The sequence below is a fragment of the Drosophila obscura genome, unplaced genomic scaffold, assembly GCF_018151105.1.
Source record: "Drosophila obscura isolate BZ-5 IFL unplaced genomic scaffold, ASM1815110v1 contig_193, whole genome shotgun sequence".
Classification (NCBI taxonomy): Eukaryota; Metazoa; Arthropoda; class Insecta; order Diptera; family Drosophilidae; genus Drosophila; species Drosophila obscura.
Window position 1 is genome coordinate 407,997 of NW_024542782.1, and position 23,490 is coordinate 431,486.

Genomic DNA, 23,490 nt, shown 5'->3' on the forward strand with positions numbered 1-23,490 from the left:
GGAAAACGGTATAAGATACCTATTTCAGGATGCCTGGAATATGCATCAGCCTGTCCAGGGTCCTCTACAAGAAATTTGTAGATCTGCTGGAACTTAAAGTTCGGGGCTGGCCTGGAAGTGACCAAAAGAGCAGTAGGTAAGATGGGAAAATTGATGACGCGATCACTTCTGTTGTTTTGATTATTATTAATGCCTTTATTCGTTTTAATTGCTTACAATTCGAGACCTGCTTGTCTTGCTAGTTGTGCTGTGGGCTGGTGGACTGCTCAGTGTCTTGCATTTATGACTGCCTAGTGCAGTGTCTTGTGTTCGGGCTGATGGACTGCCTAGTGCAGTGTCTTGGGTTGGGGCTGATGGACTGCCTAGTGCAGTGTCTTGGGTTTGGGCTGATAGACTGCCAGTGCAGTGTCTTGGGTTTGGGCTGATGGACTGCCTGCTTCTTTGGCCGAGCTTGGGCTTTTTAAGCAGGTTGCGATCGCACCTGTCTTTGACCCGGAAATAATTACTTATTGATAACTTATGATTATTGGGTGACAATTGTTGAGCGCGGTAAGTGGGTCGAAGCTTGGTGCTTCGTTGGCAATTGGCGAGTGGGTCAGTGGTGTTGAGGAAGTGTTTTGCTGCGACTGCAGATTGGGATTGGGTTTAGGATTGGTTTTTGTTAACTCCGTATCGCGGAAGGTGATAGCTGAATTTGGGTAAAACATTTGAGGCCAAGTGGCTTTGCGCGCGTTGCTTATGACAATTTTATTTTCCGGAGGTGCTAAAACACAGCTATTTCTGGAGAACAGTGGCTAGAGCCATGGTTCTGTTGGCTCTGTGTATATCAGTTAGATTATTCTTCCCGACCGGCGTGGAGGCGCTGACACTCCTCTGTTTGTGACGATTTGGTTAGAACCATGGTTCGTTACAACATGTCCGTCTGTCCGTCCGTCTGTCTGTCCGTCATGATGAGCGCCTAGATCTCAGAGACTATAAGAGCTAGAGAAACCAAATTTATTTTCCAAACTCATGTGATATCACACCGCTACAAATGTATTTCATAACACACGATAAAAACGCAGTATCGTAGAGAATGCCCATATCTACCAGATTGACCAATCTGAATCAGATCGGATCATAATTATAGCCAGAATGGAGGAATTAATTTTCAGTTGCTTCCCCGCCACCATTCAGCCAGAGACACGCTGCTCATTATCTTTCTCGCAAGCACACTCTGTCGCGCTCAGTGCGCGAGCAACCCCTAGCTCAGGAGATGTAAAATCCAAATGGTACATGTACAATCTATATGTTAGATGTAGAATATACATTGTAGATGTAGATAACAGATATAGCAAAAAAATGTCAAATGTAAATTTTTTTTATTTTTAAATTCTAAAAAATCATAAGCTCAAAAATGTATTTACTGACTGAGAACGGGTATAAGTATAGTCGCGTCCCCAGAAGCGACTCACACGTTCCTTCTCGTTTGGTTTCATATGATGTGATTAACAAAACAAAAAGCATATTTAACCAAAATAATTAAATTGCCAAAGGAAAAACAATTCGTTTGGGAAACCAGTATCATGGCTGATGGATGTTATTAGAATACATATAATAATAATACAAGAATAATCGAATTTGCAAGAGAGAATTTCCAAAAAAAATAGTCTTGTGTTTTTATGGGCTACTAGCAGACCCGCGCGCTTCGCTGCCTACTAAATGAATTTAATGTTTAGGAATTCATCGAAATTAAAAAATGATAATTTTGATGTAGACATATTTTATTTATTGCAATGCTTTGTGATAAACAATATTCTTTGTTTTGCCGTAGGTACAATGAATAATTAATGCCGAAGATTTGCCTAGTCGTGAGCACGCTACATACAGTTGACCATGTGAAAATACCGGATGCTCCAAATTGAAACCACAAAATGCAACGACTGTCCTTGTAATTTATTAATAGTCATAGCAAAAGCAAGACGAATCGGAAAGTGTAGTCGTTTAAAATTAAATTGCATGTCAGTCGGAATCATCGGAATTCTCGGAATTAAAACGTGTTCACCACAAAATATCCCAGTCAAAATAGTTGCTTCAAGTAAATTAGTCATAACTTTTTTCACAGAAAGTCTTTTACTATTGCAAAGTCGTAGTGGATTATGATTCCGCAGCATAATTATGGTGACTCCAACTTTTACTTTTAAATAGTATTTATCCTGGGATGGAATTCAAAACAGATGCGTTGATCTAAATGACATCTTTATTTTTTCCGGCCAAAATTGCTCTTTCAACCAGTAATGGTTTCTATAATTTTGTACAATATTTGGAAACACACTCTGAATCAAGTATTCCTTCGATGGCACAAAAGTGGAAAAATTATTTGGAAGCGTTATGAAGCCAGAATTGTCAACGGGAAGTATGCCAATAACAATTACTAACAGTTGTCTGGAAAACAAATCTGCTGAAGCATCGTTTTACAACTGAACACGTACATTTGTAGTCAGTCAATCTAAATGTTTCCACAGAGCGCCACAAATTATATGTTTTCAAAAACGCATTAGTTTCATCAGCAGCAGTTCCTAGTTTGACTACAGGCAATGTTTGTCTAAAATCACCTGCTAACAATATCAATGCACCACCAAACAATAGCTTATCACCACGAATATCTTTCAGCGTACTATAATGTGCATCCAGTGACTTCTTGTTGTCCATAGTACACTCATCCCATACAATAAGAGAGCATTGGTGCAGCACTCTCGTCATTGCAGATCTTTTTAAAATATTGCATGTAGTATTATCGTCAGCCTACATGTTCAAGGGCAACTTAAGGGCATAGTGCGCCGTGCAACCACCGTGGCAGCGATGTCAGACGAAGCCAGAGCCAATGCGATTCAACCTTGTGCTCGAATGGTAGCCAAAATAATCGAAATGACAAACGTTTTTTTGAACAGTCCATGTTGTTCTTCGATAGCTCGCAATATTTGGTCGTAAGCCGTTCTTTGATTGATATTCAACTGTGGCTCATTGTTTTGCACAAACGCATTAAGATCGGCATGATGATACTGTTGTTCACGCTCCAGTTCTTTGTTGAAAAGGTCGTGTATTTCACGATTAGGCGTTGTCATACCTAAGTGAGCTAATGCTTTGCTTGCCATCATCAAGCAAAGGTCTTCAGTAGCGATCAATGCTTCCTTGTAAATTAAAATATACGATAGAATGAGAACAAACATTCAATTTGCATAACCCAAACTATTTCATTACTTTTAACGTTGGCATGAAGTTCTCTTTTATGATATTTGTGGCGACAAAATATGTTATTTGAAAACTCGAATTATACTTTCGTATATTGTTCAATAAATGATTAGACTCAGGTGTCAATTCATTAAGTAATGTGCTCAATGGTTGTGGTGGGCTGCCCAATTCAGTCAATTTCAAATCACAGCAAATCTGCTTCACCTTTAAATTTTAATGACTGACAATGGCGACAACAGTTGTTCACTGGACCAATTATAATTTGCCTATGAGAAGCGTAATCGGTGACACTATTTTACGCGAATGCAATACCTTGTAGATTTTCTATATCACGACGTTAATTTGCAGTTGTTGTTGCAACATTGTTACGTTGATTTGAACGGGGCCTTGCTGTGCATAGACGATTATTTTCATTGCGGTGTGTAATGTCTTGGCTACTTTTACGGCTCCTTGAAGCCACAACTTGTAACGACATTTAACATTAAAAACGACACTGATTAGTTTAAACGCACTCTTTTGTGTATACTTATAGAAAAGTAAGAACTTTTGTATAGAAACTATGCCACACTCTGGCTATCATTTAAAAAACCCGCATGCAATTTAGTGCACGCATTGCGCAGAAATGAAATGAAATATTCATTCAAACAAACACTTTTTGACCAAATTTAAGATTTGTTTGATTCATTTTTTATTCTTGAGAAACCTATTTACAGAAAAGTACAAATTTGTTTGTGCGAACCAGGCCACATTCTCTGGCTATCATTTAAAAAAAACGGAATGCAATTTGGTGCACGCGTTGCGGAGATACCCGATTTTTTCTACAAATTTATAATATAGATTAAATTAAACATTATGTCACAGTCTTTCATCCATTCAAATACATTTGAGCAAGTCATCGAAAGGAATCTTAACGAGAAGGAACGTGTGAGTCGCTTCTAAAGACGCGACTCCACTTATACCCGTACTCAGTCAGTATTTACATTTTTGAGCATATGATTTTTTAGAATTTTAGAATTAAAAAAAACATTTTACATTTTACATTTGCTACATCTGTTATCTACATCTACATATACTATGTATATTCTACATCTAACATGTAGATTATAAATGTACTATTTAGATTATACATCTCCTCCGCTAGGGGTTGCTCGCGCACTGAACGCGGCAGAGTGTGCGAGCGTGAAGGTAAATGTAGCCTGGTCGTTGGCTAATATACATAGTATATGCAGATGTAGATAACAGATGTAGCAAAAAAATGTAAAATTAAAATTATTTTTTTTAATATTAAAATTCTTAAAAATTATAAGCTCAAAAATGTATATACTGACTGAGTACGGGTATAAGTAGAGTCGCGTCACCAGAAGCGACTCACACGTTCCTTCTCGTTTGAGTACGGGCTTAACAAAAATTGGTATTCTCTGGTTACACACACATACATATGTAAAAACTTCGACATTGTTTGGTTACGCAGCCAAATAGTGGACAAATGCATATATTATAGCCAGTGGTGCAGCAGTAGAGTAAATCCTTATTATTGTTCGTTGTTTGCACGGCCCACTAGGCTGGTCCAAAATTTCTTTTTTTTGGAATTCAAACGGGACACCCCCTAGTTTTGTTACCTTGCATTTAATAGTAATTTACATGTTTTTATTTATTTTTTTTTTTTAGTGGTTGCTACTGAATGTAAACAAAATTTAAATCAAGAAATTAAAAAAAAAAATTTTCCTGAATGAGTTGGATAATTGGTGAAATCTATTGCATATATATTGATACCATTCATATCGTCATTAATCAGTTATTGGCAGTAAAAAACCTGCACAAGTTTTGGCGAACTAGTTAACTAAATATATCAACCTCAGCTGAAATTCTTGACTTTCACCAATCGTTAAATTTTAACAGCAACTAAAAAAAAATAAAAATACCTTATTATCAATATGAACAAGTTTCTAAGATTCTATATTACTTGAAAAAACCGACGAATTAAATTTTTTTTTCCGTGCTAGCAACCCCCAAACATTAAACTAAAAATTTGAAAAAAAAATTGTATAATTTTATTGAATAACAAAGAACAGAATTACACCCCCCCAATTCTGTTGAAATTCCCCCAATTCTCTTGAAAAAAAATTTTTTTTTTGTTTAATTTTTGGCCCAGCCTACTGCCCACTGTACGCACGCATTCATGCTCCCTCACGGCAGCAGCCTATGCGCCGTTCTCTTTCGCCACTTCATCTCGCGCCTTTCTTTCTTTCCTTTGCTTTGCTATCACTTTCTCGATCTGTCGCTCTCTAGCTCGCATTAGGGCACGGGCAATTCGGCCCGCCTGCCCTTTGATTCAGTCTGGACCTAGCAACCATTGTCTTGAAATCGAGCTATTCAATCTGACACCGTCTTGTACCGACCCCCGCGTCTACAATCTGACCCCGTCTTGAATCCAGTTTTCGGACGAAAAAAAAAAATTATACATATTTATAGAAAATTAACAGATTTTGTTTTACCTGTCCCAAAACTTGTCCTTTGAGTCTTCAACCAAAAACGGCTTAAGAGGATAACTTATTTCATTTCCCATATATGAGTATGAGAGATACAAGCAGGTTAGCACTGAAGCTTGTAGGTCCGATTCTTTGGATTCCTCTCCATCAACCAAATCACGAACTAGCATGTATACAAAAACAACATTTGCCGGGTTAATAAATGCGACATCCTAAAGTAAAAATAAAAAAAATATTAGTTATATTGAAGTTGCAGGTGTCGCAATGAAGTTATCTTAAATATAGCCAGTTAAAGGTAATAATAACAAAAATTGCAAAGTATGACACCTTAATGAAAGAGTGGTCTTTATCCACAATGCTGAGAATATAAACCACAACTCACCCAAGGATTACAGACCCTTCAGCTATGTTATGTTAGGATATGTTCAGTCGGAGAATTATATATAACATATTTCCATCAAATGTTCTATTTACTGAAGGCCTACACAAACTTTTTGCATTGTTTTACATTTTTTGCGTTTCTTAAGATTGGATGAACGTACATTATTTTGTATAAGAGGGGGTATTTAGTCAAAGTTCACTAAAAAATAGTCCCACCTTCTCATACTGGTTTGCCTGGTCATCATAAAAAACAAACCTACTTAAAATTGTCACTAATTTGTAAAAATTCGCTACTTAAAATGCACAAAAAATTATATGGTATTGTGTTTTTTATTTAATTAGCTTACAACATTTTAGTTATTATTGGTGCAAGGGTCAATAAGAAATTAGAATTTATAAAATAAAATTTTAAGCGGTGCTTGAACGCTGTTCTACCTATTGTTTGACTTTTTTGCCCTTCTTTAGTCCATTCAAAAACTAAATTACAGCCTCTCTATAGTGTAACATTTTTTTGAGGAACTGCGTTTCTTCTAATATCTATCTTATGTGCATAGGAAAAGGCGCAGCTGCTGTACTGCCGCTTACGTACTCGTCTATTACAGCACCTGCTGTTCTGGCTGTCACGGCATGAAAGTGTCATTGAAAAAATTGTTCGGGGTGAGCATGAAATTCTGTCCAGCTTCAACTTCTGCAGATCAAAGCAGACACGTAAGAAAGAGAAACAGATATCCATAGATTTCCCTCTCTCTCATATTTTTAGTTTTCTCTACCTGCATTCGACCCTAACTCTTCTACTCACGCTCATTTCGTCTCCTCAAAGGGGTAATGGGAGAAAACCCGATTAATTAGTGCAATCTTTTGTTGCGAGCGCCTGTGATTTTTGTTGTTGTGCGTCTATTTAGATGTTTATTTCTTTAAAAGTAGTTTTTCAGCGTTTCTAAATTCAGGTAAGTGGATTCAGTGATTACAGTTCGGGTTGTTAGTTAAATTAAATTGTTACATAGGTTTCGCTAGAAAAAATATGTCGAGATTTAAGAACATTCTAGCCGCGTGGTTAACCGAGTGTTTCGCTGCGCGTGTTAATTTTTGCTCGAGGAAACCCATGTAACTGCAAATACTGGATTTTTACAGGATGCACGTGGCTACTCGATGCGAGCTGTAGGGATATGGTATCGGAGGTTAAAAGCTCGGAAAGAAGAGATCGTGGTAGATGGTAATGCACTCTGAGAGACGTAAATGATGCGGAAGATAATGCGATCCGGGAGAAGATGTGGTTGCGGAGGATAATGCGCTAGTAAGTAAAATGGAGTATAATGCGCTCCGAGGAGGAAGATTTATTGCAATGCTGGTGTGTATTGCAGAGAAATCGTACTCTCTACCAAAGCAATAAAGCCAAAAAAATAGGTGATTAATAAGTCTGGTCTTGGTCCTGGGCGAGTCCAGATGGACTTGATTGCTCTGGCGACGCTGCTTTTATTGAAAAACTAGAAAACCTCCAAAGTCCGACGGGCAGTTTGCTTTGCGATCACCGGATCACTTAAATCCACCCCAGCCAGCTCTGGACACCTTGATTAATCTGAGTCCAATTGACATCTATATCAATTGCAAGGCTGAGACAAGTGCTCCGAGTTGAAAGGTTCCTTAAGTCGTCGCCATACGCTTTCAGTGCCATGAAGAACGTCTGCGCGTCCTCTCACACACGCTGCTGTCTCAGTGCCTCCTTTGCAGCTGCCACTGCGATCCGCCTACGCCATTTCGCCACATCGCTTCTCCTCGGCAACCTGTTCAACCAGCCGGTCCTCAACCTCTGTCGACACTTGCTCCTTGGTGCGCTCCGTTGGCCGCCTCCTGGCCATCTCTCAGTCCTGGCCGCTCGCTTCTGTAAACGCTCCTCGGTCTATATCCCTCCGTGCCCGGTAACCTTCCCACGAGAGCCAGTTCTCCGGTGGCTGGCTATGGGACTTGAAGGAACAATACCCCCGACGCATCAGGCTCGATTGCCTCATTTTAACTTCCTTTCCTTCGAACAGGTCCCCATGGCTTGTCCCAAACAGGCAGCTCCCGCTTATGAGTACACCTACACCACACCTAAAATTAAGAATAAAAATAAACACACAAAACACAATCCCCTTAATTACAAGCTCTGACCCACCGTCAGATTTCCAACAAAGCAAAAATTCTGATTTTCGCAATGCAACTCGTCATCAGACTAGCAGTCCCAGCACTGACGCGAAAATAACATTATGAATAAAGAAGATTTAAAGAAATGAAAGAACATTTTAAAATATGAAACAAAAAAATTGTGGCATTACTTTTTTCCCCCGAGCACTTGTTTTTCAATTTTCCTTCGATTCCTCCCTATCCTAACTTCGGACAGCAGCCAACCCCACTGCCCTAAAGCTCCCAGTAATCTACAAAATTCTTGTAGAAAAATTTGTTCTTCTCCTTTCCATTTTTATGGGCTCGTGCCTGTGTTCCTTGCGCTAAAAGCTTTCTCGACTCTTGCCACTCCCTTTCTTAAAGTGACGTTTGTCTTCTATCCGGCGCGCTCACCGCGTTCACCCTTGGCAGCCGATTCGGGTCGATTTCATATTTTTTTACTCATAATTATCTAATAAGTCAATTCCCTTTTTTTTTCTATTCCTGACCTGATTGCACCCTTACGACGATGATCACCATGCTGCTTAGATTCATTGAAGTTCCTCATCCCACAATCCTCCGTTTCAAGCCAGACCTCTGGCTTCAGAACAGGATGCTGACAATCATTCGAACCCGCAATCAACAGGTCATCAGGTCTCCGACCTGGCTGTCGAATGCCGGCCAGCCACCTGGCCTCTTGCCCTCGGACTGGTTCGAAATTCAGTTTTCACGTTACCTCCGTGCAGCGGCTCGGACTCGGGTATCATCCGGTCGGCATCCGCTTTTTGACTGGTCCCGACGTTCGAAGCTGGCCTTGTCCTGGACTGTGACCAGGATCTTGGCTCATCCTCCGAACCCCCATCTGGAGCCACCGCGCCCTCGAACTCAACGCACAGCACGTCTTTGGAATCCATGTATCTTCCGGTATTTTCCTTGCCATTCTAACAACCGATGTTCATGCCTTCTTTCTCCTTTTCGAGGCCTTGGTGCATTTGCTCCTGCTGGTTCCTGCGGATCGTCGAGCACTCCTTAGCATTAAGGTCCTTCTTTATTATTTAACGTCCCTTATACTCGGGTTCGACACGGATTCTATCCTGCGTGACAGCATTTGTGCCACTCGTTCCTACTTCTATTTGTTGATCAGACTCTTGTATATTTCAACTTTGCCATGTTCTCCGGACGGGCTCTGGAACGCATATTATAACCTCCGGCATTCCTTGCCTGCTGACCCTCACAATCGCCGCTGGTGTTCTCCTCGTGATGTCCTCGTTATTGTGGTTGTCCTTTATTCATGTTGTCTTCGCCTTCTTCTTTAATAGTGTGCTCAACGTCTGCGCCAGGGTGGCGGATTTGTGCACGAGCCCTCTCCCGTCACCAGGTGTCCCAATTAACACAACTTTTGCCGGAAGAATTGGCATGTACCAAAGTTTAGTCTCAAGTTTGCCTTTTGAAAACGCCACAGCAACTCTTCCAGGTACCGCCCGTGCTCTTCCTTGGTTCTTTCAATGACTATTATGTCGTCCTGGCAGGCAAACGATTCTTTAATATCTGCCATTATCCGTCCTTTAAATACAGGCTGCTGATAAAGCGTGCCTCCCGGAACTGGTCCAACTGAAATCTAGCCGGAGCATGGGATAGGAATTATTTAAGGATTTGGCGTTGATGTGCCTTAAGTCGACGCAGAAACCCACGATGCATCCTAGCTTGAGCAATTCGTCCACTTTCTGGTTGATATCGGCCTGCATCTTGGGATTCTTGGGATAATAACTCTGCTTGATTGTATGCGCATCGCTTGATGTTTCTTTAATCTTTTCGAGCTCTCCCAATTCCCTGGTAAGGAATTCTTCGACCGTCTCGTCTGTGTGGCCGGATGAACATCTTCAGGTCCAGCATGCTGTTCTCCCTGATGAGTTCCAACTGCTCGTCCGGTGTGAATTTGAGTGGTCGCATGAGCGTATACGATTCCACTATGTAGTCCTTGAAGGGTTCTCCGCATTTCTGTTTCCGGATCCTCACCTCCTGCAGCAATGTCTCAAAGTATCAAAGTATCGCTGTTATTAGCGACAAACAACATCCGGCTTCGCACTCGGAATGTGATCCAGGTCCTGACCATAAATGTCTGACGAACACTACACCTCCAGAAACTAGAGCAGCATTGCCGTCCCGTCGAAGGACCGGAAGGACAACTCCCAAGCGTGGTTGCCTTATGGCCTTCTCCTCTCCAGCCCGGAGTGGGCTACGCGACTCCCTTGAGCGTGAGGGCATGGCAGCATGGCCGTCCTCCTCGCTCTCGCCCGCAGTCAGCTAAGGGATCGGCTCTTCACCAGGATAGCCAGATTTGCGATAAGCTCCTCTGGGGACTCTACTGATAACCTCCACAGCGATGACTGCCCCGCCCCGACGGGCAACGCCATGAACTCGTACGGATCTTGCTTGTCTTCAGCCTGGGACGTTGGAGTGGAGGCATGTGGTAGGAGACAAAGAGCCGGGCGTGTCTATTGATAGCGAACCCATCGTGCGCAGATTGTATGTGGCGCATAGGGTTTCCCAAACGTGGCACCGTCGGGTCTAAGAATTGGAGGGCCTTAGATTCTTGGCAGTGGGCCCAAATCCGCCACACTTACTCCACGCACGACCTGTTTGCTCTCAATGCACTCACCTAGCAGGCGAGTGATCTTTCTTATTATCTCTCCTGGGCTTGCACTTGTATATGCAATCATCTGGCCATCCGCTTCCGTTATTCCGTTATTGCTGCTCTTCGTTGAGGCTGGTGGCGTGATCTCATGGCCATATTTGGACATGCGCAGGACCACTACCGGCCGGATCCCATTATCCCGCTGCTCTCTCGGGGTCCTTCTCTCCCCACAGACGGGGCTCCTTCCCATTACAACCGCCTCTCCGCCACTCTTGGATAGCTGGCAAGCCCCCTGCTCACTCGCTTCGCTCTCTTTGCGTATATGTCGACCATAAGTTGTTGGCATAGCTTACTACATCGTAGAGTAATATTATCCTGACTGCGTCGAATCATCATACGATACGCATAAAAATCCATCGAACTGACTGTCTTGTTTATTTCGACACCTGTTGCGGGATCCCGTTCTTCAATATTAATACAGATCCATCTACGTATGTACATGTGTGATTTTAATAATTTCAATTATTCATTGTGCTGGTTAAGTAATTCATCCATCTTTCCAACTATTCGCCTGGATATTGCCGAATTGAGGTTATGGTAACCGCAAAGTGATCTACGCGATTGGCGAGTGCGCGATTGAAGTATATTTGTTAAAACAATATTGTTGACTATTTCGTTTGCTCCGAACGATGTCATTTGGAAGCATGAATTGAATTTTCGAATGAACTTCAGAAAGATTTTTTAATCTAGATCTGTGCCGATTAGCAAGCTGTTCAATGGTTCCGGTGATGTCTCCATTTCAGTTAGTTCCACTTGTCCTGATTCGCACATACCATTTGACTCATCTTATTTGAGTGCGTGATAATGGGGACATTCCTTGTCCATAGCACCAATCAATACTTTCTGATGTTGACCATGTATATAGCGCCGCCCACGTCTCCGTTCCAATTGTCCTTGTTCATTTTGTATATCTTGTGATTGAGACTCCCGCAAGTGCGATATGTCCTCACGCACATTTTCGTTATATTCTTCGCTTCTTTCTGCTCTATTATGTCGCATGAATGTTGCATTATTTTTTTGACTGTGCAACTGACCCCCCAGCATCCTGCTGGCACTGTATAATGACAAAAAATTTACCAAATTTACTCAGAGCACTACTTAGTCCAAAAACACTAAAATCGAGATAGAAAGGATATTGGTGGAAATATGAAGATCAAAAATAATTTACGACCAATGCGCAGCTCTACCTAAGCTATGATGTCACCTTAATCTTGCATGATTATATCGACGGTGCAACTGGCATTTTAACACTTTAACACATTTTATTAGATCATGTCACAAAACACACTGACAACTAAAGTAAAGCACTACTTGATAAAAAAAAAAACACTAAAATCACGACTAAAAGTTAATGGGTGATAATTTGAAGATAAAAAATACTTTACAACCTATCCAAAAATTTCATGAAAATCGGTCAAGACATTTGGGAGGAGTTCAACCACAAACACAGTGACACGAGATTTGTATATATATAGAAGATGTTTATATGTTCACCACGAAAATATATACTTTACGGCTCTGTAACACACTCATCTTACCTGCCATCCTTGCAGCAATAAACTACGATCAACTGCTCTTAGCCACATCACAGCATCGCCAGCATCGAAGTTACTAAGTCTTTGGCAGCGACAATGTAGAAAAATTCCTAAGCACTTCAGCAATTCTGAAGTAGATGCCTGAAAAAAATGCATCATCTATTTAATTACGATACAAATTGATGATTAGTGTCTGTTCGGCTAAACGCAGGCACAGGGCAGCACAAAGACACAAGACAACTATCTCTTAAGCATAAACTAAATCAAACTCTTTTCTAGCATACGGCAATTAACATACTCTTTAAAACAAACAGTTTGCTTCTTCGTATACTCTCACTTACATTAATTGTCAACACGCCGAAGGGGGTAATTCGCAGAATTCAATCTTTGCCATAATCGGCCTTTTCCCAGACTTTTTAAATTATCCGACTCTTAATTGATATGACAATATTTTTCTGTCAAAGGGCATCTATCAGCTGATTCCTTTCAAAATTTTATGAAGCTGTGCCAGTTTGTTTGTGGTTCTCAGTGAAGTTCTTGTTCGTATTAAATATTATTTATTGCGGAAAACATGACCACTGAAAGCAAGGAAAAGCTTGATAAGTACTATGGGATCTATTCTTCATCGATTTCAACGGAGGAAATGATTTATATTTTGAGTGAGCACTTGGGTATGAGAAAGCTGTTCGCAAGATAGCTGCCGAGTTTGCCAAAAATCCTACACAAACGCACTCGTGAGACAACTTCGAGGGAGTGTTAGACATTGTTCAACCACAATAAGGATGAGTTTTTTCGCCGTTTCGTTATCGTGGATTAACCGTGGATCCATCAAAACACACCAGAAACCAAAGCAGTCAAAACAGTAGGTTCCTAGGGCCGATTCTACCAGGAAAATGAAAGAGTGCAGACATGTGCAGTTTTCATTGCAAAAATTCATGATTTATGCTTCGAATTGCGCCTTTCTCACCCAATTTTCTGTATTTAGTTCATAGTGCCTATTTCTTGTATCCTAACCAGAACAAATGGCTGTGCGGAAACAGGTTTGAGTCCAATGTTGAAGTCATCTCACAAAAAATGTCTATTTTAAGGACCTTGACAAGTCCATTTTTTGGAAGGGAAAAAAAATTGGAGAAATGCTGGAAAAAGTATATAGAGCTACAATAAGAAAAAAAAAAGTTTTTTATCTTCTTGTTTTACGTCATATTAGCCGAGGTACCCATAAAATATGCTGTTCAATGAAAAAGTAAACTCGTAGATGGTAAATGCCACCGTTGAGGCTGTCGTCACATAGCCAGCCACAAAGAAAAAAAACAGCTGCCCGGCAATAAAATCCTTGGACACTGTTTTCAGTCCTTTGCTGACATTCTCCGCCGACCGCATGCCATCGTCGAATATGCACCGGCCGGAAATGGGTCATTAATCATTTGCCAATCCTTCTAGAGGATTTGAGACAATATTCATTGAACCACATGGTAAAACTTGGCTCTTGCTAACGGATTTTCAGTTGCAACAATGTATTTGGTATTTTCCCATAAGATTTCGATGAGATTAAGATCCGTTGACTGAGCTGGACATTGCAAAACGTCGATATTTTCCGATTAAACCCAATTTCTAGCGAGCTTTTGTGAGAGTTTTAGGTCATTATCCTGTTTAAGCATCCTTTTGAAAGGAATTTTTAAACTGGAATATGAATGTAATGTATTTTCCAACTGGAATATGAATGTAATGTATTCTTAAGTATGCCTTCAAGCACAGTTTTGATCAATACTCCAAAGCCAGTGGCACTAGTTCAAATGAGCTGATCCCCATAGGGCTCAGACTAACATGCCCAATGCTTTTTTTCATGATTTTGAGTGGTACTGTGAATGCCAAACATATTCTTTTGAGTCTATCTTACCATAAAATACAACTTTACTATCATCAGTCAAAAGTAGTTTTTAAGTCATGCACCCTTTCTGGGGCTTCTTGCATTTGAATAATGTGTAATCATCCGTCTTAAAACTGTCACCTCACTGGCAGAGCGATTTAAAATAATTTTTATAATTTTTGAGGATATTGAAGGTATGGTGTTGCTTTTGTTTGTATACAAAATCGACGTTCAGTCTACTTATAATAGTTAATTGGGTTAAATACATTAGTGAGATTGTATACAACTTAGTTTTCAATCCCATTATACCTCCTGCCTCAAGTTTTAAGTCTAACTCTTAGGTCTCCTCTTCTGGACCGAGCAATGATTTCTTCAACGCTCCAAAATCAAAAGTACCGCTATGTCCAAAACTTTCTTTCATCAAATTATTCGATATCTAAATTGAGCTCCCGGGTGGTGGCTTATTTAAATTAATTTGCCTTGTTGGCCGTCAGCCGTTCGGGTGATACAGGGGGATTAACAGATGAAGGGCTGTCTCGCCATAACTGGACCCTTGGACTAGGGGTGGGAGCGATGCGGCCTTGCTCCTGGTTTCTAGGATGCGGCGGGATCACGAGCGACCAGTCACCCGCCGTAACTGTACACACCAGTGGAAGTGCGACTATACTCTCCTCGTGGGGGCGGCTGGAAGCAGGTCCTGGTACGGTCAAGACTCTGCCACGGATGCTGGCTAATTGTAGTCGGGCGGAGAGAAGAAAACTCTCGTAGTGAAATTACCCCAATCCACGGTGAACCAGGATATGCTAATGAATGCGTGGCCGAGGGGGAGCTCAGTGCTGTATATGTGAACTCTGGATACCTGCTCACCTCCAGTTTAAATCAGGCTTCCCGGGGCAAGCAGGCTATGCCTCGGGTGACTATCCCCTTCCCGCCTACTCGTGGGAACCATATGCCTAAACAAAATAAAAAAATAACAAAGGAGCTCGGTACTCCTCCTAAAGTACCGGAGGGACAAGATAATCCCTCTACATCAACGCCTGGAAAACCAGGTCCTAAGAAGACGGGGAAGGAAACTCAGTCTGTCCGCCGTCTTCTAGCAGCTACCGATGCGAGGAGAGCTCCGATAAGCCAATCGGGCCCATCCACGTCGGGGTGCACCAGGGGTAAACCGGGTATCGGGGGGGCTGCCAAGCAGAGCGTAATCGCGGCTGGAAAGCGCCTTGTGACCGGGGAACCCCCGTCAACCTCGGCAGGCGGAGGTAATGCACCACAGGGAAAGAAGCCGCCTGAATTTAGGTCGTCAGTGAAGGGAAACGATCAGAGGCTTTGGGCCAGCTCAATTATCACGAATTTCTAGGCAGCCAAAGCTGGAAAGGGCGAAGCCAAGCACCCGATCAAGCGGCAGCGCTCAGCGGTTGATCCCGCTCAACAGCCAGGCCATGCCCAGCAAGCCAAGCGGACGAAAAACCACCCTGCGAACAGATCATTTGCGGAGGTGGCGAGGGAAAAAGTCGGACGGAGAAGTGGATTATGGCTACCGGAAGCTGACCATAGCCCCCTACAAATCCGACTCTAAGGGCATGCAAGCTGAGATCCAACCAGATCTCGAGCTGCCAGAGGTCACGGAAGCGTAAAGCCAAACCGCGGCGTCGGACGTAGCGTCGGAGATGTCGGACGACATCTTGGACCACTACGAGTCTGATGCAAGCGACCTAGCCAGGGGTCTTAGACGCATCGATGGCGAAAAGGACACGGAGTCCACTGAGAGCAATGTCCCTGACACTCCTGCAGATAAACCTCCATCATTGTAAGGCAGCATGCGCCGCCTTACTGCTCCACCTAGCCAAGGGTGGAGCCGACTTAATCCTCATTCAAGAGCCCTGGATCTTTGGAAACAGGGTCTTAGGACTCAAGACTATAAGCTATACGTAGCTGACACCACAGGTAAAACCCGTACCTGCATACTTGCAGAAAGAAAGTTACACTTATTACAACCGTCAACCGTCAACGACTACAGACGTATTTTTGTATCGCTCCGCGGTGAAAATCAATTAAATCAATTAATCGCGATTAATCATAAATTAGTTCGCGAAAAAGTGCTCGGGGTAGGCATGGGTACTGATCGTGCTGCCCATGAATACCATCCAATCGAGTAATAAAGACTAATAGAAATAATAGAAAAGAACAAATGTCAACGTTTAAGAGCACCAGCTCGGTAAAGAGCACAAGCACTGTAACCAAAGCCAAAATGAGCCAAGCCCGGCAACAACAACAAGACGAGCGTCGGCTCTCGCAAGCAAAAAACAACGCGTACTTCTCTATACGCTCGCCAAAGGCAGCAGTACCAACAAAAACTGCATCACTGCAAGTGAACGAGTAGAGAGCACGCTCTCTCTCCCCTGCATTGCAAAGTGGGTCATGGAGTGCTCAGTGCCCATCCCCCGACTCGTACTGCCTAACCAGCGATTTGCTAATATCGACAACATTTAGTACAATGCCCTCGCTCAAAACTGTGTCTTCGACCACAACAACGACAAAAACCACAACAACGACAACAACCACAACAACAACCACTGCAATTGCTCAGCGCCCGATACTGCCCGATACAGCGCCCGTCGACCCACTGCGACAAGCCCCAACTCTCCCAACCAATAAGTTCAAAAAAATGCTAACGGAGCGTTAATTCAGACTGGGCTCGATCGCTATGTGCAAATCAAAAGAAAATTGAGCCCACAAAATGTGAAGAACAACAATGCAGCTAAAATAACTAAAATAACCGAGAACACTGTGCCACATAAGGCACTAGCAAACAATAGATTTGCGATACTAAGTGTCCCAAATGAAGATGAGATCACCCAAACACCCAAGGCCAAAAAATTAAGACCGCCACCTATTTATGTTCGACAGGCAAATTGTGCTGAACTGGTCAAAAAAATAGCTGATACAATTGGCGCAAACACTCTTGTCACGTACATAAAAAGGGGTAATATAAATGAAACAAAAATACAAGTCAATGACGAACAAAACTATCGATCAGTTGCGAAATACCTCGAAAATGAAAAAATGAATTACTACACCTACCAACTTAAAAGTAGCAAAGGATTACAAGTGGTTATCAAAGGAATCGAACCAACAGTCCCAATCAATGAGATAATAGATGGACTTAACGATAAGGGCTTCGAAGTCAAAATGGCAATGAACATAATAAATAGAAATAAAATTCCCCAGCCAATGTTCAAAGTAGAACTGACACCTGAAAGTATGCATATAAGTAAAAATGAAGTTCACCCAATATACAAGCTTCCATACCTACTGCACCGTAGGATCACCGTTGAGGAACCACACAAACGAAATGGACCGGTCCAATGCACAAATTGCCAGGAATATGGACACACGAAAACCTATTGCACTCTACGGGCAGTCTGCGTTGCCTGTGGTGATGTTCATCTCACTGAGGCCTGCCCCGTAAATAAGGAGGAACCATCTGCCAAAAAATGTAGCAACTGTGGGGGAAACCATACTGCCAACTATAGAGGTTGTCCTGTCTATAAAGAATTGAAAAATCGCCTAAACCAACAAATAACCGCAGCTCGAAACCCGGTCGTCCGACAAAACTTATATACCATCAACTACGACTCCAGGAGTTTCTTTTGCTCAGGCGTTAAGTTACAACAACGGGTCGTACGCCTCAGTCTCTAAGCCGACACTTCAACCAACCACAGCTGGAATAATGCAGAATCAGGCATCAAATCAGATCCCAGAAATCTCTGCCCAACATACCCCTGCTAATCCATCCCAATTGCCTAGTGGAATTGAGTCAATGCTGGTAACTATAACAAATACAATGGTAGCAATACAACAAACGATGCAGGAGCTTATGCGCAACCAAAATCTCCTCCTGGATCTCCTAATCAAACAGAAATCTGTTTAAATGTCCTGTATAAATATATGTTTCTGGAATGCAAATGGCATTTCTCAGCACAAATGCGAGCTCTTACAGTTCCTCGCTCAACACGACATTGACGCCATGCTCATATCAGAGACTCACCTAACAAATAAAAACTATTTTCACCTCGATGGCTATAACTTCTATGCGACAAATCATCCAGATGGTAAGGCACATGGAGGTACTGGCGTTCTGATCAAGAATCACATTAGGCATTATCCATTGCCTTCATTTGCTACACCTTATCTACAGGCAACAGCAATTCATATTGAAATTCAGAGCGGCTACCTAAACCTAGCCGCAGTATACTGCCCACCACGTTTCTGCATTTCCGAAACAGAATTTGTAACATTCTTCGACCTACTAGGTGACCGATTTATAGCAGCTGGTGACTACAATGCCAAGCACACCCATTGGGGATCTAGACTTACCAACCCGAAAGGAAGACCACTATATAACGCTATAATAACCCCACGAAACAAGCTAGACTTTATCTCTCCGGGCAAGCCCACATATTGGCCCACAGATCCAAACAAGCAACCCGACTTGATTGATTTTGCAGTTACACGAAGGGTGCTGCAAGCTCAGATTAATGTAGATCACTTAACAGATCTATCATCGGATCACGCGCCCATTCTACTTCACCTTTACGACCATCCACAGCTTTCGGAACGCCCACACTTTCTAACTTCTAGCAAAACAGATTGGCTCAAATACAGGAAGTACATAAGCTCTCATATTGATAGCTGCCCAAACATTAATTGTAAAGATGACATTGATAGGTCAGTCGAAGCATTGTTTTCCTCAATGTCACTGGCGGCAAAACACTCAACACCAATATTAGCATCTAATAAACTTTAAAACAGCAGTCGTATTTCTAGGCACATTGAAGTGCTGCTACGCGATAAAAGAAGACTTCGCCGAGAGTGGCAAGCACACAGATCACCTGCATCGAAAGAGCGGCTAAAAATAGCCATTCACCTACTACGCAGAGCCCTAGAAGATGAAAAAAACCGAGCTCAAATATCCTATATGAAGCAACTCTCCCCAACTAGCAAACGATTCCCACTGTGGAAAGCAAAATCAGGTGTATGCCCACCAATCGAGAGTGAATCACCATTGCGTACACAAACAGGAGAGTGGGCTCGCAGCAACAAAGAGAAGGCAAATACATTTGCCGTCCATCTAGAAAACGTCTTCAAACCGCACCCAGCAACGAATAGCTTTGTGCTCCCACCAACCAACAATCCCGAAGCTACTCCGCCTATCATATTCCAATCAGGAGAAGTCACAAGGGTCATTAAAGACCAAATCTCAAAGCAAAAGAAAGCTCCGGGCCACGATTTCATCTCTCCTAAAATGATCATAGAATTGCCGAGCTGTGCAGTGTATTTCCTTACTATGATATTCAACAGCATGATGAAATGGGACTATTATCCTCAAAATGGAGGAAATCAGTCATCACAATGATCCATAAAGCCGGAAAAGACAAGTCCAAGCCATCATCATATAGACCTATCAGCCTACTGCCTTGCCTATCAAAGATATTTGAAAAGCTGCTCCTGAATCGTATCAAACAACACCTACACATCAACGGTGCCATCCCGACTCACCAATTTGGATTTCGCGAAAAACACGGAACCATTGAACAAGTAAACCGTATAACCTCTGAGATACGAAATGCATTTGAAATATTGCTCCGCTGTTTTTCTGGATGTCGCACAGGCTTTCGACCGCGTTTGGTTAGATGGCTGAATCCATAAAATCAAAATATTACTTCCACAGAACATCCATGGAATATTGGAGTCATACCTACAGCAAAGAAGTTTCGCAGTACGATGCATAGATTTCCTCTCTGAATATCATCCAATTGAAGCTGGTGTACCGCAAGGCAGCGTGCTTGGACCGACACTGTATATCATACAGTATATCGACAAACAACCTAACCACAACTTCTACATTTGCTGATGATACTGCCATATTAAGTCGCTCCAAGTGCCCAAGAAGGGCCACGGATCTTATCATCTTATCTCGTGGCCTTAGAAAAATGGCTAGCAGACTGGCGGATACATGTAAATGAGCAAAAGTGCACCTTCACGTTAAACAGACCAACTTGCCCTCCATTATGTCTGAACAATATCAACATTCCACAAAACACCGAAGTAACATACCTTGGTGTTCATCTGGATAGGAGGCTTACTTGACGTAAATACATCGAAGCGAAGAGAAATCTACTTAATAGTAATCTACATTGGCTAATAAACACCCGTTCACCACTAAAACTGGAGTACAAAGTACTTTTGTACAATGCAGTTCTCAAACCCATCTGGACATACGGCTCCGAGATATGGGGAAATGCTTGCGTTAGTAATTTAGAAATAATCCAGAGAGCTCAATCGAAGATACTAGGAACTATCACTGGGGCCCCCCTCGGAGAACTACCATCTTGCCGCGTAAGCGTAAGGAACCAAAGAGCTTTACCGGCGGTAGCGTAATGCTGCCAGAAGGGCCACCCAAGCCGGACAGGTCATGGGGGAGCGCCGAAGCTAAAAGTAGTTCACCCTGGCGGTAGGGATAAAACGCATCCGTTATGGGGGAATGTCCGATAACGAAAAAACAGTTAAGGTGCAGGGAGTCGGAGACCCAGTACCGGCGGTGATTGGGGGTGCGAGCGCAGGCCCCCCGGCGTCGATATCCTGTGACTGCAGGAAACCCGAGATGGCAGTGGAGTGCTTGGCTGCCAAATCGTGTAATGCCACAAGAAACAGAAGGATCCGCAGACAGAAAGGGACGATAGAGGATCTGGAACCGGGAACCACAGACGGAAGCTTCGTCTTCACTGGTCCCTCAGTGTCGGAGGCAGAGTTGGCTACCGCCTTCTCTCGACTCGGATACAACGAGGAGCCGCAGAAGGCGGAGCCACAAGTCACGGCTCCCAATATCCAGGTCGACTCGGGTCCACTACCTGTGACGGATGAGAAGACGGAGGCTGAGACCCTACGCAAACGGCTGTCGGGATACAGGGCATCGGCAAAATACCTCCGTGGTATTAGCCAAAGACCCCCCGATATGCTGACGGCGAGGGAAAGGAGCCTCAAGAAGAAGCACGAGCAAAACGTGCGGAGGTACGAGCGGCTTAACGGAGTCGCTCCTACCACGGAGACAAAGCCCCCCAAGCGCACACGCGGCGGTGACTGAGGACCCCAAACCGTCGACTTCAGCGTCAGCATCAGCTGGCACGAAGACGAAGGTGGACCAACCCTCAAAGTCATCGTCTGCGAACGCGCGAGGGAGAAAGGGGAAAAAGTTGTCCGGGAAGCAGAGGGGGAAGACCACACCTCTGACGCAGAACACGGCGAGTGCCAAGGCACCACCAACGCCCTCTGTACAGAAGGCACCGGTGGAACCGACTGGTCGAGAGCCAAGGTTCAAGCGACAGAGAACGGACGACTCCACAAAAGCTTCCGAGTCGAAGAAGGCGAAACCAGAGGACATTCTGGCCAGCCTAGGATAACCGGCCGAGCTGCAGGTAGCCATCATCGACCAAAGTCACCCAGAGGGGAAGATATCGGACGTCAATTGGCTGAAGGCAGAATCGGAGATCCTGACCGCCATGAAGGATGCCATTGTGCGCGCAGATAACCTGTTTGTCTGCGAGTTCAAGGGTATCAAGTGGTATAAGGGAGCCAAAGCAGTGGCCTGTGGCAATGCAGAAACTCTTGAGTTTCTCAAAACCACGGTCCAAGGTTTTGGTGAACTTTGGCCAGGAGCGGCACTCCGCGTGGTCCCGACGGATCAGATTCCCAGGAGAACGATCATGAAGGTATGGATTCCTCCCCCGATTAAGGCGGATGAGGACACACTCGTTCTGATCAAGGCACAGAACCGGATCCTGGAGACATTTGACCTGGAGACAAGGGGAACGGCAAGGAACTCTGGATCAGCATTGGTCAAGAAAGCCTGGCCAAACTCCTTGCAACGGACTGCCGCATATCCTTTGGTATGGGCACCCTGGCGGTAGCAGTACCGCGACACCCCAGGTCCGCTGAATAGCATGAAGGTGTACACTCAAGTGTACCATCGGCGGACCTGCTGCGGTTTATGGTGGAGAATGCGGTGGACGTGGCCCTCATCCAAGAGCCCTGGATCGTAAGTGAAAGGGTTCGGGGACTGAACGGTCGCGGATACCGCCTTCTCACGCCACACCCCGCAGGTAAGCCAAGAACCTGTATCGTGGTAAGGAACGAGCTTAATGTTCTGTTTTCTTCCAGGTACAGCACTCCGGACCTAACGGTGGCACTATGTGAGAGGGAGGACGGGAAAAACCTATACCTAGCCTCTGCATACCTGCCGTACGAACAGGAAGACCCACCCTCGGAGGATGTCAGGGCCCTGATCCACCAAGCGCGGAGGGAGGGACTTGATATTGTCTTAGGCTGTGACGCGAATGCCCATCACTCCCTCTGGGGAAGTACGGGCACAAATTCTAGAGGAGAGTCGCTGTTCGAGTACATTCTGTCCACAAATCTTGTTGTGTGCAACCGGGGAGACCCCCCCACCTTCCGCAACAGGAACCGTGCAGAGGTTATAGATATAACACTGGCCTCGAATAGCGACTCCCTTACCATCGATGACTGGCACGTGTCCAGTGAGTGTTCCTTTTCGGACCACTACAGGATAGTGTACAGCATCAAATGGAACAAGGAGAGGCCCAAGGCCTGCCACATTCCCAAGCGGACAGACTGGAACCGCTTCCCCGCAACCGTACAGAAGGTGCTGCCCAACCCGACGGAAGGGGCTGCCCAACCCAACGGAAGGGGACATACTTCAAACGGGAGCACTAGAGGAAGCTACGCAGAACGTTACTAATGCTTTACAGAAGGTTTCTCAAATCCTGCCCGATCAGCCTACCCCAGAGTCCAATCACAACCCGAACCCTGAGCGAAGTCAGGAGTCGAGGAAACTCTTCAACAAAAGCAAAAGTGACAAACACACAGGAAAGTTGGGACGATTATTGCCGCAGCTTCAATAACTACAAGAACACCTGTAGGAAGGCGAAGAGGGAGTCATGGGCAGCATTCTGCGATGCCATAGATGGTACCACTGAGGCCTCAAGGCTTCGACGCGTACTGTCGAAGGCACCGACCACACCAGGCCTGCTCCGCAGCCAGGACGGTACCTTCGCAGAGAGCAGCCAAGAATCCCTG

The 23,490-nt window shown here is 43.8% G+C and overlaps 1 protein-coding gene across 1 annotated transcript in view; it reads right to left on the reverse strand.

Moving 5' to 3' along the window:
- Positions 1 to 23,490, reverse strand: part of LOC111075657 (cyclin-dependent kinase 5 activator 1) — a 51,300-nt gene that overhangs the window by 18,387 nt on the left and 9,423 nt on the right. The window contains exons 3-4 of the mRNA XM_022369095.2: positions 12,474 to 12,611; positions 5,727 to 5,932 (exon numbers count right to left, since the gene is read on the reverse strand). Of these exons, the coding sequence (XP_022224787.1) occupies positions 5,727 to 5,932; positions 12,474 to 12,611 (344 nt within the window). The remainder of the gene's footprint in view (positions 1 to 5,726; positions 5,933 to 12,473; positions 12,612 to 23,490) is intronic.